Raw genomic sequence first — 18,814 nt, 5'->3', positions numbered from 1 at the left:
CCATAGCGTTATCACAGGAATAAGTAACATATAAAGAACTTATAAGCAGCCCTGACCCATAGTAAACATTTAACAAGTGTTAGCTATTTGCATTTATGAGGTTAAATGTGATAATGTAGAGGGGATCGGGAGTTTGGGATTGGGAGTTTAGGACGAGAATATGAAAAAGAATATATATATATATATATATATATATGTATATGTATAACTAGATTACTTTGCTGTACAGTAAAAATTAACACAACATTGTAAATCAACTATACTTCAATAAAATTTTTAAAAAATACTAAATTGAAAAAAATGTGATAGTGTAGGTAAAGCACTCAGCACCATGCTGAGAACATAGTAAGTACTCAATACACAGTAACTATTTCCAGTACACTAGGAAACTTGGAAAAAAGAGCTATAAGCAGCTGAAGAGAAGGGATGTTAAGGCCCCTGAGCTGCCATCAACAGGCCATGGACTTTTGGAAGTTCCAGAAAGCAGAAGACATCACCTCGCCTTGAACTCAGAGGAGACCAGAACCCTTGGAACCTCCCAGCCTTGGCTTCAGCCTGTCTACCGTCTGCAGGGGTTGGGATCTCAGCAGCTTGGATCTCCTTCTGATGATTCCACTGAACCTTGTCTCTCTCCTCTAGACTCTCCAGGGCAATGGTTCTCAACCACGAGTGATTTTGCACTGAGGGACATTTAGCAATATCTGGAGACACTTTTGGTTGTGACAGCTTAGGGGTGTTACTGACACCTAGCAGGTAGAGGCCAGGGATGCCGTTACACATCCTCCAGTGCACAAGACAGCCTCCACAACAAAGCATTATCTAGTCCAAAATGTCATTTGTTCTGAGGTTGAGAAACCCTGCTCTAGGGCTAAGGAGATCTTCATTGGCTTAGCAGGACTTGGGTGGGGAAAGGGATGAGGCAGGGGGTGGGACAGAGGGAGGAGATCCTTGTAGGAGGTGCCAGGGAACAGTGGAGGCAGCCACTCTGCAACCCACAGAAAGGACCTCAAGACAGCTTTTCCTCATTATCGAAGACCAAAGGAAATAGAGAAAGGAACTAAGAATACGGAGCCAACTTCTTTATATGTGCTATATTGTTCAGTAATAAATAGGTTTTCTTCTTTAAACACAGAACATATAACAGACTGAAACACTCCCCCCTCCCCCCGGTTCCAAAGACAAGAGTCTATAAAACAAATGCCAGCTATACTGCCCTAAGGGCAGAAAAAGTCTGGTGACCCCCACCCAGCCCTGCGTCCTGCAGCACCACCACCCCCATGCTGCAAGAGAAGGGGGTCTGGGGCTTCTCCCTTGGACCCTGGGGACTTAGGTGAGAAGCATGTGAATGTATGATGTCACCTCTCCATGAGGCATGGGCTATGCAAAGATGAGGTTTCCTTCTCATTGGCTCTGACCAGCTCCTGCTCTTCTGATTTCAGTTACCAGTTACGAAGCACCTGGGCTCAGCTCCCAGAGGAGCTGCCTCTTGGCTTCCCCACTCTCCACTCCTCTGCGGCCTTCTCGGAGGGGAAGGGAAGGGCTCAGGGACCCCTCCCATCCCCTGGCCTGCATGGAAATGCTGTGTGGAAGAGGCATGATGCTGAAGGTGAGGCTCCTGTAGGCCCCCAACCAAAGCCATGAGGCCAGCATGCCCCCCCAAAGCCCCACACCTTTCCTGCCTCTGGAGCGGAGGGCACTGGGGCAGCCGGCCCCTCCACCACCTAGTGCCTGGCTTGGGGTGTGATGGTTCTTTCGCAGTGTCAGGTCCTCAAGCCGGGCCTGGCTCTTTCCTTGTCCCATTCCTGTCTCCTTCCAAGCCCTCACCGTGGCCATCTGAAAAACTCACGTCCAGTGTCCTAAATTGTCTCCTCCTCCCTCTCCCCATGCCTCTGCAACCCAAGGGAGGAAGTGGGAGGTTGTCTCCCCTCTCCAACCCCCATTTCACATAATGGAACAGCTTTTGGCCTTTTCCTTCTTGAAGGTGGAAGAGATGAGTTCGGAACGACTGGGGAGGTGGAGCAGTCGCTTGGAGAGGCTTCGGACAGGGCTCTTCGGGGGCACTGGGCTGGGCTTGTTCAGACACACCATGGATGCCGTCCGGAAGATGCTGTGGATACTCTTTTCTGAGGTGAAAGCCGAGCCTTCCAGGTAGATTTCTGCACCCAGCTGCTTGGCTATTGCACAGCCCTGCGGGAGGAGTGAGGTCATCAATGCAGTGATCCAAAATGGCTCTGAAACACTGCCTTCTAAGGTTAGTGGTCCTCCCCAGGGCTGCTCCGATTGACCCAACTGCCAGTCTCCCACCGTCACCCTCTGCTGATTATTTTCTGAAGGTGAAGCCTGACTGTACCTTAAGTCACCTGGCACACTTTTTAAACCATACTGATGCCAGAACAAGTAAATCAGAATTTCTGGGGGTATGCCGAGGCGTTAGGATTTTTAAGAGCTCCACAGATGATTGTAATGTGAAACACTGGTTTAAAAGAAATGATCCTTACACTCCCATGTGCATAAGAAGTTATCCAGGGACTTAATTAAAAATGCAATTCCCATACTTTTCTCCCAGAGTGACTCTATAGATAAGGAGTCAGGAATTCTAACAAGCACCTCTAGTGATTCTAATGCAGGTGGTCCTCAAAAAAAAAAAACCAGCTGAGAAACACTGGCACACACAGGAATGGCTCACCTGCCAAACTAGAGCATGAATCTGGGTAAACTGGTACCCAGCACCTCTATCCAGGTAACTAGTTTCCTGATTATAGATGGCCCCACAGAATACCAATTCTCTCTTGCCATAGTGAGTGAGTGTGAGCAGGGGCCATATTTCAAGCCCTCTCCTGTAGCCTTCCCCAGCTCACCCCCCAACACAGACGAGGGCCCACACACACACCACACACACACACCTGCTCGTAAGAGACGGGTGCCTGCTTCTGGTGGGACAGCTCCATCAGAGTGCTCAGGTCTGTTCGCAGGTCTGTCTTACAGCCAATAAGCAAGACACGGGTGCTGGGACAATAATCGAGGATTTCCGTCCTCCACTGAAGAGCCGTGCAAGAAGATGGGAAGGAGGAAGGAAGGAGAGTCAGTGGCTGACGGACAACCGGAGAAACCCAGTTGGCAACATCACACACACCATCCAGTATATCACCAGCTCAGCCCTCCCTCTGAGTCACAGCACCACCACTGCACTAATTACATCATCTTCCTGCCCATGAGGGCTTTGGGGCCACAGGAATGCTGATCCAAGAGTCTGTCCCCAAATTCAACAGCCCAGTCACCAGAGAGAGCACAGAGGCAAATCTCCCACTCTCTGCCAAGCATATGGGGCATGGGTCTGCCCCCTCAACCCAAAGGGCTTCACAAGTCCAGAAAGCCAGGAAGAAGCCAACCAGTCTCTTTCCAAGGGAAGGAGATAATCCCAGAGTCTTCTGGGAAACTAGGCTAGTTCCACAAGCTTTCCTGGGACTCCTCAGTATGGGCAGACCTTGCTACTCGGACCAAGGCATTTCCTACCAGCAGTTCAGCTCAGGCCTGCCTGGCTTGCCCTGTCCGGAAGGCCTGGGATCAAGGTCTATAAAAGCTGCCACCAAAAGGCCCCTTCCCCGACCCTCAAACCATATCACCAGATGGTTCTCTACTCTCAATCCCTCACTTCCTGAGTCTCAACACTCCCCTCCCTTGCTGGGCCTCTGACAGAGCAGTGCAGGATAGGGGCAAAGGCAGGATGCAGAGGGGACTGGAGATCTGGGTTCTAGTCCCGGAGCTGTAGCTAATGTGGCCTCAGGCAAATCTCTTCCTTCCCTGGCCTCAGTTTCTTCCTGTTACACAAGAGGGGATTAGATGACAAGGTCCCCAAGATTCCTTTTTGTTCTCAGGCTGAGCTAGAGATGGCAGAGTTTATCCAGCCTTACCTTTTTGAGTGCACTGTCCACTGTCTCTGGACGGCTGATATCAAAGCATAGTAACACTGCATCTGAGTCGCTATAGCAGAGTGGACGGACATTGTCATAGTAGGGAGATCCTGGTAGAGAGGAGAGAGAGCTGATGGTGAGCCATGGCATTCTCCCTACCTACAGGCCTAAACCCAAAGAGCCCTGGGAATACCATGCTTGGCCCCTTAGGTGAGATGGCCCCACCCATCTCCCAGGGGAATGTGCTCCAGCGCGAAGCTTGGGACCTGACCGCCTGCCAGAAGGCGGTACAAGAATATCATCTTCCTTAGCCCTAAAAAAGGGAAAGGGGGCAAAATAAAAGGGAGGTGGAGTATAATTTGGCCCTGTCTGGATCTCCTACAGTGGGCTTAACTGAAGGTCCACTAGTTTTCTGAGTCCCAGGGGAAGCTGCTCCTACCCCCTACAGAGAGACCAGGCCTTGTTTAAGGTCTCTTTTCTAGAGTCTGCCTGCTGCCAACCTCTGCTCTAGGGTCTCCCCAGTGAAGAAACAAATCTGCCTGTTATATAACTGGCTGCCCTGCTTCTTTGCCGTGGGGTCAGAACTCTAGGAGGCTGGCAGGGGAGGGAGAGCATCAAGAATTCAGTGTCCCACTCCTCCTCCCACCCAAATCAGCTTACGCTGTAAAGGGCAAAAGGAAAGCTGTAGCCCCTATCCCAAGATCTCAGGGAGGCGTTCTCAGAGACAGCAGCACCAATAGCTGGGATTTAGAGGCTCGAATAAGGGTCCTTCACTGGGAGGGGAGTAGGCAATGCAGACTCAGGTGGTCCAATACGGGAGAATGCTAGGGGTTGAGCCTGCCCCCCTCCACCCTGGGGAAGGAAGAGTAGCAGATTTGGAACCCAGACAATCCGTGCTCAGAATAGCAAGCAGCCCCTCTCCCTGAACCGCAATCGCCATGGAAACTGGGGGGAATCCAAGCTGAGGCGGGGGGGGGGCGGTTAGTTGTAAAAAAAAAAAAAAAAAAAAGGAGTAAAGGGGAGTTGGGATAGCTGCCTGCTCCTTCAGCAATTGGCCCCCATCCCTCTCTGAGGTGGGGTCTTATCACAGCATCACTGAGCAAAGGGAGCACTGCAGCACTGGGGAAGGGGGAGGGGAGGAGGCCTCCATTCTGGCTCCAAGCGATCCCCCTCCCCTAAGACCAGCAAGCGAATAATGGGAACAGGTTCAACCCTGGCCCCAGTGCTGGGAAGCCCCATCCCACACACCCCTGCCTCTCCTTCTTCCTTGTGGGCACCTCATTTGAAAGAGGGAGTTTGAGGATGACTGATAGCCTGCATCCTTTCAGAACTTGGGGGGCGGGGGACGGGTGGGGGGGATGCGACACAGGGAATAGAGACCACCTTGCTAACTTTCCATTATCTGGACTGGGATTCAAGGGCTGCATTCTGACTGTGGGAGGAGGAGGAAGGGCTCTTTGGGGTGGTGGTAGTGAAAAGAGATGAGCTGCAGTAAGATTCTGGGAAGACTGAGAGGTGGGCAGAGTACAGCAGACGAAAAACCATACATCATGCAGCCAAGCTGCATTCCAGTCCAATCCCGCCAGCACAGCACAGTCCGGGATAACCAGAATCCTGCCTCCCAGCCCCTGGAGCTGCAACGGAGGAAAGCATACCAGGTTGAGGAATTTCTGTTTTGTTTTGGGGAGTGGGGAGCAAAAAGAAGTCTCATTTTCTGTTTACCCATCCCCTACCTCCAATCTTTCGAGACCTCAAAATTGGATGATGGGAATAACAGCTCTTTGGAGGAGTAGGATGGCATATTTATATGTAACAGGAAACCCCTAGTGATTTATAGTTCCTCTTTAAACTCAGCCTGAATATGCATTTTTTGGAGAGAAGTGGATTTTATTTTCTTTCTCCTATTCCTGGCTTTTAGTCCTTAATTATGAGTCTGAGTTCAGTCTATTAAAAAACGACTGGGCTAAAGAGATAATGAAGGGGTCAGAATCAAAGCAAAGGATAGACTAGCACTGAAGGTTTAGGGAGGAGAGGCTTGAAACATATTGCTTTCTACGATCCAGAAAGACAGAGCATCTTCTACCTCAGCCCAGTCAGAGCCAACACCCCCCCCCAAACTATGTACAACGTGACCATGCCCCATATTAAGCCCCCACCCTCCAAAACACTGACGATGCATCGCTTCATCCCTCAGCCGCAGAGGTATGACAGTGGGGCTGAGCTGCGGCAGGCAGGCAGGCAGCAGTGGCCCGAGATGGAATGCAGGAGAGAAAACTGAGTCAGGAGCAATATTTCCCCCAAAGCAGGCTTGTCTCCTTGCCTCACCCACAACGGCCTCCAGCAGCACTGCCTCCTGCCTCTTCTTTGGCTTTGCTCTGGGGCAGTAAAGGCTGTGCGTACGTGTGCTGGGCGGCAGGGAGTGGAAATGGAGAAGCCCTAACTGCCTCCTCCAGTAGTCTTCCGGGGTCCATCCACCTCACCATCTCAGCCCTCTGAAGGATGGAGCCAGACCCAGAGAAGTGAGTAGCTTCTGGGGTTTATCCACTCTGCACCCCTGGACCAGCCAACTGAGTTCGCCAAACCCTCCCCCCAACCCCAACCAAAGAATCTTCAAGTCCCCTTCTTTCAGTTTCCTGGCAAGCACCAAACTCCTTCTCCCCGTCAAAGAGGGAAACAATTTCTAAAAGACAGCAGCTGCAGCAGACCAGTAGGGGTGGGAAGGGGGGACTTGGGGCCAGCAGTCTTACCTGAGGTGTCCCAGAGACTGAGCTCCACTCTCTGTTCCTCTGTCTCCAAGCAGGCTGTGTAATTCTCAAACACAGTGGGCACATACGTCTGTGAAAAGAGAGGAACTATTCACACCCTGGGCGCCCCTACCCTTGTAACCCTCCAGTTAGTGCTGGCTACACAAGAAGCCACTCATCCTAGTGAGACACTAATGTGGCAGGAGATAAGGAGAGGAGGGGATACCTGGGGCAGGAAGGACCACATGGGACAGGAGGGAGGGGAGTGTAGAGGCACAGGCACTTTGCTCCATCGGAGTAAGAAATGTGAATGCCTGCCAGGGACAAGCCTCCCATATCCTAGATGGTCAGGGAGACACACACACACAAGGATTCCTCTTGTCCCCAGATTTGTCTGTCTTCCAATTTCAGAGCCACAAGCCAATTCTAGCGCTTTATCTTTTCCCCACAAGCCCCTTGGACCAGCAGGGCAGCAGAAAGGAGCAGCAGAAGCCTGCCTGGGGACAAGCGCATAGAACCTTTGAGGATGGGTGAAGGGACGGATAGGTATTACGTCAAGAAGAAACCCCAGACTCTCAAATGCCCCCAGTTCCCTCTCCCAAGAGCAGACTCCAGGATGAAGGGAGGTAGGAGGGGATTTGATGGGGGGACCTATGGGTGAAGAGGTGAGGAGGAGCCTGCGGGGCGGCAGAAGTGGAACAGGTCTCAGGGGAAGCTAAGGCAGGGCGGTCCTCCAGCCAGAAAGCGGCTGAGGATGGGGAGGGGTGGGGCGGGGTGAGACAGCTCCCCTGGGCGGGTGGGAATCTACCCCCAGCAGGCATGCGGGCAAGGAGGAAAGCTGGCCAGCGGTCCGGCGAGCAACTCACCTCGGGATAGCAGTCTTTTGCCAACACCTGTAACATAGCTGTCTTCCCACACTGCACATCCCCCACCAGAACGAGCTTACATCTGGCCACGATTGGCTGGGGGGCCCGTCTCTCCTTCATGGCTGCAGCCTCCGCAGGACCTGGACTCGGATTCAGAGAGGAGAACGTTGCGCCAGGTGCGTCTCAGCACTCGACCCAGCCGGATTCCCTGTCTCTCTCCAACTGAAAAAGAGGCCGGCACAGCCTCCTTATATTACCCTGGCTGAGCCAATCACAAAAGGGGGCGGACTCTGTCACAGCCAATCCCTGAGGTGGGATCCCCTCCAGCAACCAATGGCAGGAAGATCTGAGTCAGAGCCCTCGTTTTCTCTTCCCTTTCTCTCTTTTTTTTTTTCTTCTTCCCTTTCTCTTAAAGCTGCACCGTTGCTTCTTCTAAAAGGGGATTCCCACGTTGTTTTGCATTTGTATTGGGGTTGGGGGTAGGAGGGGGAATGAAACAAAATTTAATGGTCTTGTGTGGCCACCAATTAGTGTCAAAAACAAACTAGCTAAGAATGTGGATAGTGAGATCAAGCTGGAGTTCCCAGGAGAAGAACAGGACTTGCCTAAATTGTAGACAGGTGGCACCCCTTGGGGAAGGGTTGGTCCCAGAAATTTCACCCCTTTGTTCTATCTAATCCCCACCCAAACCAGTTCCCACAGAAGCTCCTGCTGGACCCCTTTATCAGCTCCTGCTGGACCCCTTTCAACGCCTGTCCCTTTCTCAGAAATCACCTTCACCCAAAAATAAATAAGTTAAAAAACTTTCTTGCGTCATCTGGAAAAAACCCACAGAGCTCCTGACCCACAGATGAGCAGAGAGAAAGGAATGAGGGAGTCTGGCTAGTGGGGATGGGAGCAAGGAGTACAAAACAAACAAAGTCGCTGTCTGTTCAGCCAGACAACCTCTCACTCCAGGCCTGGCAGGAGCTGCTTTAGGAGTGTTTGTTCTGCTGCTTGGGTTCAGCTTCCTGGATGAATCAGGCACAGGTCCAGTTTCAGGTTGACACCTACTGACGCTGATGTACTGCGTGTGTCACCTGGTTAAAGTCCAGAATGGAAGACTGGGCCTGGGATTTTGGGGTTAGGAAGCTGGAGGGCAAGATGAGGTTGAGATGAGCTACGTAACTGCCTGCCAGCCCTCAGCCCTCAGGGCCCTTCATCTTACTGCCTCTCTGCTAGACAGACCCATGGGATGTACGTCCGCAGCCTGAATAGCCCACTGATTATTCAGGAACCAAGACAGCCCAGATGAGGCCTCCTGGGGATAAGGGATTGAAGTAAGACTGACCTTGGGCAAAAGTGAGAGCACTCCAGACTTCTTCTCTAGGTCCCTTCACCTTGTCAAGCCCAGTGCCTCTGGAGCACGGCCGGGGTCCTGTTCCAGCTGAGCTTTACTCTAATTCACCATCATTGCTGCCCCACCCAGGGATATTTTCCCTGTTAAGAAGGATGTTTAAAAGTCTTCCCTGGGGACTTCCCTGGTGGCACAGTGGTTAAGAATCTGCCTGCCAATGCAGGGGACATGGGTTCAAGCTCTGATCCAGGAAGATCCACATGCCGTGGAGCAACTAAGCCTTGTGCCACAACTTCTGAGTCTGCGCTCTAGGGCCCACGTGCTGCAACTACTGAGCCTGCGTGCTGCAACTACTGAAGCCCACGCGCCTAGAGCCCATGCTCCACAACAAGAGAAGCCACCGCAATGAGAAGCCCACACACCTTGAAAGAGTAGCCCCCGCTCGCCACAACTAGAGAAAGCCCACATGCAACAACCAAGACCCAACGTGGCCATAAATTAATTAATTAACTTAAAAATCTTCCCTGGACCCAAAGGGACAGATCTCTAAGGATAAGATTGCAATGCCCTCGATAGACAGGAGAATGGAGAGTATTTTGAGAATGTAGCCTAGCCAGTGTGCCTCCCATCAAAGCCTATGGCATCCAAGTCCAAGTTGCTTGGCTAAGGGCTCTGAGGCTAAGTCCTGCACTGTCCTCTGCCCATCTCCTAAGGCTCCCCTTCCAGGGATCAGGAATCACCTCAGGGAACCTCCAGGGTAGAAGGACAGTTATCCAGGTGCTACCATTGACTGGTTACCCTCCTCTCCCAGGCAGGCTCTCTGGAAGTTTCTTCCCCCTACCATTCCCCAGGCCTCATCCTCAGCCCTCAGGTAATGTTCTGCCAATAGAATTTGTCCTCTTCTTGCCCTTTTCCAGCAGCCTGACAGCTTCTCTGAGTTGCCCATAAATATGGTTTGGGAGCGTTCCAGGAACAGCTGTAAGATCACAGACTGCCTCAGCCTGGAGTCCCCTCCCTCAGCCTTTTTCCTGGTGTCTCCCTCCCTCAGTCTCATCTGGACTGAGTTCTGGAGGCATCAGTGGGGTTCCCATACAGCCTTTTAACCCTTAACTGGGTTCCCTCCAATGGCAGCCCCAAAGGCTTTAGCCCTGTCTCTCCCCCATGTTCTCTACCAGCCTGCGCCTACACATACCCCTTCCCAAGCCACTTCAAATAAACATTCAAATAAATAAAAACTGTTCTTGCTCTGCAAACAGCTTCCTCTGGCTTCTAATAAGATTGCCATTCATAAGGTCCACTGGGATAGAAATTCTGGGAGCTGGTGCTAACGCTGCTTCTTCCCTGAGTGGCTGCATTTCAGGGGAGAGCAAGAGAAAGCCTGAGCCGTGAGATGGAGCAGCCCCCATCGTGGCTGATTCTCAAGATGTGTCTCCAAAGGTATTTTGTGGGTCACAAGTTTATGAGTTGTGGGGTGTGTGTGTGTGTGTGTGTGTGTGTGTGTGTGTGTGTTCAGAAGGCAGCATGGCAACATGAAAAAAGGATGGAGCCAAAATTCAGCTGGTCTGGGTGTTGGACCAGCTCTGCCCTTAACAAGCTGTGTGTGTTTGGGAGTCTCTTCTCTCTCTGGGCCCCTGTTTCCTTGAAGGTAATGTGAGGGCTTTGGACTAAAGAAGGGTTTTTTAGCCTTTTTTTTTTTTTTTGCAGTTAGACTCCCTCCCCCAAGTTTGTTCAAACCTCTTCCAAGTGTCTTTATTTGAAAATCCAAAGCCAGAGTAATAAATTTATAAGACTGTTCTTTCCCACCAAGACCAGAAAAATTTTAAACAAGGTTATACTTGAAAATGTTATCCTAAGGTGAAAGAAGCTAGTCACAAAAGGCCGCATATTATATGATTTCATTTGTATGAAATGTCCAGAACAAATCCAAAGAAACAGAAAGTAGATCAGTGGTTGCCTGGGGCTCTAGGGGCTGGGGGAATGGAGAGTGACTGCTAATGGGTACAGGGTTTCTTTTTGGGGTGATGAAACTTCTAAATTTGATTGTAGTGATGGTTGTACAACTCTGTGAATATACTAAAAACCACTGAATTGTACAGTTTAAGTTGGTGAATTGTATGGTATGTGAATTATACCTTGATAAAGCTGTTACTTTTTTAAAAATAAGTTTATAATTCCAAATCTTCTTTATGGAATCTCCTTAACTTGTTTTTTTCTTAAATTTATTTATTTATTTATTTATTTTTGGCTGCATTGGGTCTTCATTGCTGCACGCGGGCTTTCTCTAGTTGCGACTAAAGGGGGCTACTCTTCATTGCGGCACACAGGCTCTAGAGCACAGGCTCTAGAGCACAGGCTCAGTAGTCGTGGTGCATGGGCTTAGTTGCTCCGTAGCATGTGGGATCTTCCTGGACCAGGGCTTGAACCCATGTCCCCTGCATTGGCAGACAGATTCTTAACCACTGCGCCACCAGGGAAGCCCTCCTTTAACTTGTTTTTCTTTTTTAAACTTGTGTGGAAATGTTCAAACATTTAAAAAGGTAGAAAGAATAATACAATGAACCCGTAGGTAACCAACACCCAGCTTCAATAATCATCCACACAATCTTGCTTCATCTATCCCCCCACCCACTTCTCCCCACTACACCTCCTTACTGGATGATTTTATTTTTTATTTACTTTTTTAAAGGATTTTTTGGGGGGGCCACACCGTGTAGCATGTGGAATCCTAGTTCCTGGATCAGGGATCGAACCCACGCCCCCAACGCATGCCCCCTGCACTGGAAGCATGGAGTCTTAACCACTGGACCGCCAGGGAAGTCCTGGATGATTTTAAAACAAATTTTGGACATCATATCATTTAATCCATAGAGATTTCAGTACTCATCTGTAAAAGAAAAGGATTCTTCGTTAACATAATCAAAATACCATTATCACAACTAAAAATAAATAACTCCTTAATATCACCAAATATCCAGTCAGTGCTAAAATTTCCCCAATTGTGTCACACATTGGTTTAGTTAAATCGGAATCTAAACAAGGTCCACTCGTTGAATTTCATTGATATGGCTCTTAAGTGTCTTTTATTTCATAGGTTCCATCTCCTTTTTTTCTCTCAATTTATTTGATGAAGAAACCAGGTTGTTTATTCTATAGTGTTTTCCACATTCTGGATTTTGCTGATTGCATCTCCATGGTGTTGTTAACATGTATTCATAGTAAACTCCTTTACAAACTAAATCTTATGCGGTATTCCAAAACGTGAAAAAAGATGAAAAACAAAACTGCAGTGGCTGAATCAGAATTAGGGACTTGCAGTGGGGCTCACTCAGCCTTCTCTCCCCTCCTGGCGTACCTCTAAGGAACAAACTCCAGGGAACACAGTTTAAAAACCACTAGCCTGGATAATGTGTGTGTGTGTGAGTGTGTGTGTTTGTGTGTGTGTGTGTACCACACATTCAAAGCTCAGGGCTGCCCTATCTTTTTTTGGCTCTGATTACTGTGATAAGGTCCTTATCTGGGACAGTGACATAATATACCAAGGTGTTCAGTGTGGTAGCAAATTCAAATCCACTCTGACTCTTACCAGAGGGTACACAAACCCAGTACTTTCTCTGCCCTAGGGATCCTTACAAAGAGCTCCCAGGCACCCTGCCACCCTGCTGGGGGTCTAGCAGGGCAAGGCCCATTCTCCCCTCCTTAATATGACTCAGGTTCTCCACTTCTCAGTTCTAAACCATAACTTCTCATGATCTCAGGGATCCCTGGCTCCTGGCCATGGGAACACCTGACCCTTTGGGCTTTATAGCTGGAGCAGCCACTATAGTGCTAACCAAGTTTTTAAGACTCAGTACCTGTCTTCACGGAGTTTACAGCAATGATGGGGAGATAAAGCAAAAGCCTGGTGGGTAATTGAAACCAAGTGCAGTAGGAGTGCTGAGGAGGGAGGGGTCAGATCTGGTTAGGTGATCCTGGAAGGCTTATCCAAGAGGGTGGTTTCACCTGGGCCTCAATTTTATTTATTTATTTGTTGGTTTGTTTGTTTGGGCTGCGTGCGGGATCTTTAGTTGTGGCATACATGTGGGATCTAGTTCCCTGACCAGGGATCGAACTCGGGCCCCCTGCATTGGGAGCGCAGAGTCTTAGCCACTGGACCACCAGGAAAGTCCCTGGGCCTCAATTTTGATACAAGATTGGTGAGGGCAGAGGATAGATGCAGGAAAATGCTAAGTGTGCCCAAGGACTGAATAATCAATGCAACCAGCTAGAGCAGATGATTTAGGGAGGTGGGGCAGTTTGTCTGAGAACATAATTAGGAAGGGAAATCTGGTACTAAAATATCATTAAATACACTTAAAATCTGAAATATAGGAGTTTGTAGTTTTAAAAAATAGGTACAAGTATACTTGTATGTTTTTCTTTTTTTTAAATTTATTTATTTTATTTTATTTATTTATTTTTGGCTGTGTTGTGTCTTCGTTGCTGCGCGCGGGCCCTCTCTAGTCGTGGCGAGCAGGGGCTACTCTTCATTGCGGTGCGCGGGCTTCTCATTGCGGTGGCCTCTCCCATTGCAGAGCACGGGCTCTAGGTGCGCGGGCTTCAGTAGTCGTGGCATGCGGGCTCAGTACTTGTGGCTCGCGGGCTCTAGAGCACAGGCTCAGTAGTTGTGGTGCATGGGCTTAGTTGCTCCACAGCATGTGGGATCTTCCTGGACCAGGGCTCGAACCCCTGTCCCCTGCATTGGCAGGCGGATTCTTAACCACTGCGCCACCAGGGAAGTCCCTGTTTGTTCATTTTTGTGGCTTGGACAATGTTCTTGTTTTTGCCTGTGTTTGGATGCGACTGTGAAGAGGGCTTATTCTTGATCTATCATGGGCATTGGGTGGCCTCGTTTGATGTTGGTATTCTGTGAAAGTGTTACGTTCTATAGGAGAAAGCCAAAGCCTAGCTATGAAGGCCAGGCCTATTCCTGGGGCTTTTCTCTTTCTTGTGCTCTTGTGCTCCTCTTTCTGGGAGCTGGGTGGTGTTATATGAATCTGGTGAGAGATCGGAAGGAGGAACAAAAGGAAAGAGAATTTTCTAGGAAAACCTCCTGGAGGAAGTAGCATTGAGCTATGATGTAAAACAAGAATAAGATGCTGAGAGGTAGGCCAGGGTATAGGCAATGTTCTAGGGGAATGGGATGGCATGGAAGCAAGAAATGGAGGAAGACGACCAGTGAATGCATGTGTGTTTGTGTGTGTGTGTGTGTGTGTGTGTAAAGGCTTATATAGGAGGAGAAAGAAAAAAAAAAAAAAAAAAAGCTACCTGAACTAGACTAAGAATTAGGAGGAAAAAGACAGCTGAGGAGCTGAGGATGGGGCAGGAGGGGAAACAGGGAGGCGGTAAAGACAGTGGTCCTGAAGAAGCCTTGTTCTGTCTGGTTTGGGCTGAGTTGGGGGGTGGGAGTGGGGAACAGAGGAGCAGAATGTGGCCAAAGTGAGTGCAGCTGGCATACGTGGAATAGGCACTCGGAGCACAGGACAGTGGCGAGACCACAGCACGTAGGGCTTCCTGCCTTCTCTTGCCACCACCAGGGTTTGGTCAGGACCAAGGTGGCCACTTGCTGAGTGAGTGGTAGGGAGCCCTCATGCTAGGGGGAATTCTATGGGGGGAGAGGACCTTAGGAACGTGGGAGTCAGCTGGGAAATGATGTGAACCCTGAGCCATACATACTCCCTTTCCAGTTTCCCATGTCCAGCCACTTCCTCATACCCCAGTGTGGCAAATCCCTCACCCTCCTCTTCTCTCTCCGCTCCTTCTGTTCCCCCTTCATTACAGCCTCCCTGGGGACCTTTGTTTTGGGGTTTTTATTTTTTCCTTTTTTTTTTTTTTGGCTGCATTAGGTCTTTGTTGCTGCACACGGGCTTTCTCTAGTTGTGGCGAGCGGGGGCTACTCTTCCTTGAGGTGCACAGGCTTCACATTACGATGGCTTCTCTTGTTGCAGAGCACAGGTTCTAGGCGCGCGGGCTTCAGTAGTTGTGGCACGCGGGCGCTAGAGCACGCGGGCTTCAGTAGTTGCAGCGTGTGGGCTCAGTAGTCGTGGCGCACGGACTTAGTTGCTCCGCGGCATGTGGGATCTTCCCGGACCAAGGCTCGAACCCGTGTCCCCTGCGCTGGTAGGCAGATTCTTAACCACTGCGCCACCAGGGAAGTCCCTCCCTAGGGATCTTTGTGTGTCCACTCTCTCAGGCTCCTCCAGGAGGTCCTTGATCAGGCAAAGATGGACAGAAGTATAACTTTCCTCTGCCTGCCCTCAAATTTCTTGCCTGCAAAAGCAAGGCAAACCTGTTTTGGTGGGAAAATGACTGTAAGGAGACTCAGTTTCTCTATTTCTAAATGGCAAGATTAAAAACAAAACCAAGAAACTACACAGGTCATGTCCATCCTCTGCTTATGTCTTCCTATGGGGTCAGGTTCACTTTGAATAAAGTCCAGTTTCTTTTAGAGCCATACACGACCTGCCTTGCCCCCAAGCATTTTTCCCCTCTCCCACTATGCTCCAGCCATGCTGAACTTTTGCTTCCTCCAATCATGGCTCTCAAACTTTTCTGTCCCAAGTCATAATCAGAAATACATGTTACATCACAGCCTAAAACATATACACACTCACAATTTATGTACATATACATTTACTTATAAATACATATTTACAGCACACACACACACACATTCATGCTGAAATTAAAGTTCCCCGAAACATTCACCTTTACCGGGTACAATGTACTCTACTTGTACTTGGGGCCTTTTCGCTGCATTCCCTCTGCCTGGAGTGCCCTGCTCTTTGATTGTCCCCACTGGTACCATTTTATCCCTTAGTTCTTGGGTTTAGTGTCATCTGCCCAGAGAGGTCAACTGGACTGAAGTAGCCACTTGACCATTCCCTTTCATGTTCTCTGGCACTTGTCACTATGATATTTTTCTGGCTTATGTTTTTATCTATTTTTTTGTTGATTGTCTTTCTCCTCCACTCTGATAAAGTGGACTTGGTGGGGGGTCTTTTCGCTACTGTTTCCTGCCGTATCCCCAGTGTCTAGAATGGTGCCTGGAGCACGGCAGTGCTCGGTGAATGTTAATAGAACGAAGGAATGACCCTGATCCAGACTCTCTCTCTCTTTGGGCCCCAGCATCCTCATCTACAAAACGCGAGGCTGGACTTACTCTCTGGATGCCTTCCGGCTTACCTACAGTCCAGTCTTCCAGGGCACACCAGAGGATGTGCTCCAGATAACCAGAGTCTGGCAGTGGGTGGGATGGAGAGGGTCAGGCAGTCACCTGTTAGCCCACAATCCTGTTTATTGAGGACAGATACTGAAGAAGGACAGAAACTTGCTTCTAGGTTAGTGAAGGCCAAAGGTACAAACCCAGGCACAGAGCAAATAATGGAAAGGCAGAACCAGAGCCAGCCAGACATAACGAGGACAAGCATGTTGGTACTTCCTGTGTGCTGTGCCCTGCCTGCATTGTCTCACTCAATCCTCAGTCCTCTGAGGGTCCACGAGGTGGTACAGGACTTCATTAGCACCTCCGCTCAGGAGTCAGCCCCACCAGATTCAAAACCTGACTCAACGCTTCCAGAGGCAGCACAGGTGGAGAGCCCAGGCTCAAGCCACGTGGCCCAGGTTTGAATCCTGTTCCCAGCAGTTCCTAGTTATGTGAACTGGGTGAATTATTCTTTCACTGAGATTTCTCATGTCTCCAGTAATTGCGTTACTTCACATTCTTTCCAGCACTTCCTGGGGATTGGGGATCTTAAGCAAACTAGGAGTCTCCGCTGGGCTTGCCATCCCAGCTGACCCCCTGGGGCTCCTGGCCTCTGGCTACAGCATGCCAGTTGAAAGCCTTGGCTCTGTGTTCAGCAGGCTGAGGTCGGTGTCCAAGACCTCAAGCATTTACTACCTTGTGACCTTAGGCACCCTCTGTGAGCCTTGGTTTCCTCGGCAGGGATTTTGGATTTCCTGGGCCAGGGTTTCACCCACAGCTGGGACATTCTTCTGCTCTCCAGTCTTAGTCTCTCCACCCCAACACTTCCTCTTCCCTGAGGGAGAGAAAACAGAATTTGACACAGAGAGCTCTGAAGTCCATTATTATTAAGAGCCTTGCCTTCCTCCTTCCGGTTTTCTCCAGACTGAATAATCCTAATCCTTTTCTCTTGCTTCGCAAATCTAATTCTCAGCCCTTCCCACACCTCTCCTCTGCTGCCTCTCGATATCACCTGTGTCTTCAGACACTGGCGGCACCAAGTCCAGCTCCAGGACTGAGTGGCATGTGGACGGAGTTGAATGAAAGAGGGCTGAGAAATAGCCCCGCGTCCTGGAGGACCCTCAGGTTCATTGAATGACAGCTCCATTATCAAGGCCTTTGCCACCTACAAGGCACTGGGCTCAGTACTTTCCTTGCATTATTTCACTTGAACTTCTCTACAACTCTATTAGGTAAATGCTGTTTTATTGATGACGAAGCCTAAACCTAATTGGTGGGGTGCAGGTTCCTAGGTTCATCTGGCTCCCCAGCTCCTCCTTTGAATCAGGGTGCTGTCACAGTGGGACAAGCCAAGAACTGCAGAAATAGAACTGCAGAAATAGAGCTGCCTCTTCTGAAGGGAGGGAAAAAACGCCAGAGTGGGAGAAGTTTCCATGAGGGAAACAAGACAAAAGTATAGAAAGGATGAAAGACCCAGAGACACATACAGTTCAGAATCATGTTACAATCGACATTTATCTGTGCTGAGGGGATGGGAGAGGCAGTGATGAAAGATGGGTGGGATAAGTTTGGGAATTTTCAACGGAAGGTAAGAATGGATGGGGTGGGAAAGGGTTGAAGAATGGTCATGGAAAGAAGTGCCCCAACCCCCCTGCCTGTGAAGAACCGAAAGATCAGGAAGGTGCTGGTGTGTGAACTGTGTTTATTTTTTCCGAAGTCTAAAAATACAGTGAAAAGGAAACACACACACACAGACTAACCTAACCAGAAACGGGAAAAAATGGTCATGGCAACAGCTGAGAAATCAGAGTCAGGAATTTCAGGAACTGGGATAACTTTGTGACCTGAGCTTGGAAATTCCACCTCATGACGAGGCTCTTGAAAGCTGCCAGCTTCCGATCAGAGTCTGGAGCACTTTCCAGCAGCCTGGGGCGGGGCAGAGAAGGAAGGAGGAGATGAATGCCTCCTACTGAGAGGGCAGACCTGTCACTCTGAGGGGCTGTGGGTGTGGAATGAATAAGGGGTGGGGTCCTCCATTTAGCCCCCTCTCATAGTAATAATAACCATGACAAGAATAACCCCTTACCAAGTGCTCACCAGATATCAACAATCTTGCGGAGGAAGTAAGAATTATGATCCCTGCTTTACAGATGAGGACTCAGAGGTACAGAGAGGTTAAGTAATTTGCCTAAGGTGTCACAGCTAGCAAATGGCAGATCCAGGGAGTTTGAAATCACAGATCCCTTCTGTGGATCTGAGGAAAGCTAAGTACCCAGTACCCAGGAAAAAAGCTTATAATGAACTTATATACAACATTTTATATTCAATTTCAGGGGCTTCGAAGAGCAAGATAGTAGGGCCAGTGTTGAATTAGCTCCCACTCCACCCCATCCCATCTCCAATCCACTAGTCCAGTAAACAAAGCCAGGGGAGGGGGTGGCTTATAGCTACTGCCTGCCCGCCGCCCCCCCCAAACCCCTGCTCTTCTGGGACCTGGGGTTTGCCCTGGCTGTTTTGAGAGGTCTCCCCAGCCTGCTCTGGTGTGAGGTGGGGAGAGGGCTGGTAGGGCCGGGGGGTTGGGAATGCTATAATGGGCTCTGTGGAGAAGCCAGAATTGTGCTATATTGGAGGACAATGCTTTTCCCTCACCCCCTCAGGGTATCCTTTTTGGGTAGAGATTTGGAACTGCCCAGACTAGAAGAGATGAAGGCCTCCTC

General features: G+C 49.6%; 1 protein-coding gene across 1 annotated transcript; it reads right to left on the bottom strand.

Moving 5' to 3' along the window:
• Positions 1-1,076: 1,076 nt before the first annotated feature.
• Positions 1,077-7,733, bottom strand: RND1 (Rho family GTPase 1). Its single transcript, XM_061205605.1, has 5 exons — positions 7,522-7,733; positions 6,659-6,746; positions 3,912-4,021; positions 2,904-3,038; positions 1,077-2,187 (listed from the first exon to the last, which is right to left on the bottom strand). The coding sequence occupies exons 1-5, from the start codon at positions 7,639-7,641 to the stop codon at positions 1,942-1,944; spliced, it is 699 nt and encodes a 232-aa protein (XP_061061588.1). The 5' UTR covers positions 7,642-7,733; the 3' UTR covers positions 1,077-1,941.
• Between the last annotated feature and the right edge of the window lie 11,081 nt (positions 7,734-18,814).

The sequence above is a fragment of the Eubalaena glacialis genome, chromosome 11 (genome assembly GCF_028564815.1).
Source record: "Eubalaena glacialis isolate mEubGla1 chromosome 11, mEubGla1.1.hap2.+ XY, whole genome shotgun sequence".
NCBI classification, from domain to species: domain Eukaryota; kingdom Metazoa; phylum Chordata; class Mammalia; order Artiodactyla; family Balaenidae; genus Eubalaena; species Eubalaena glacialis.
The sequence above is the reverse complement of the archived record's forward strand: the minus strand, read 5'-3'. Positions and strand labels throughout refer to the sequence as shown.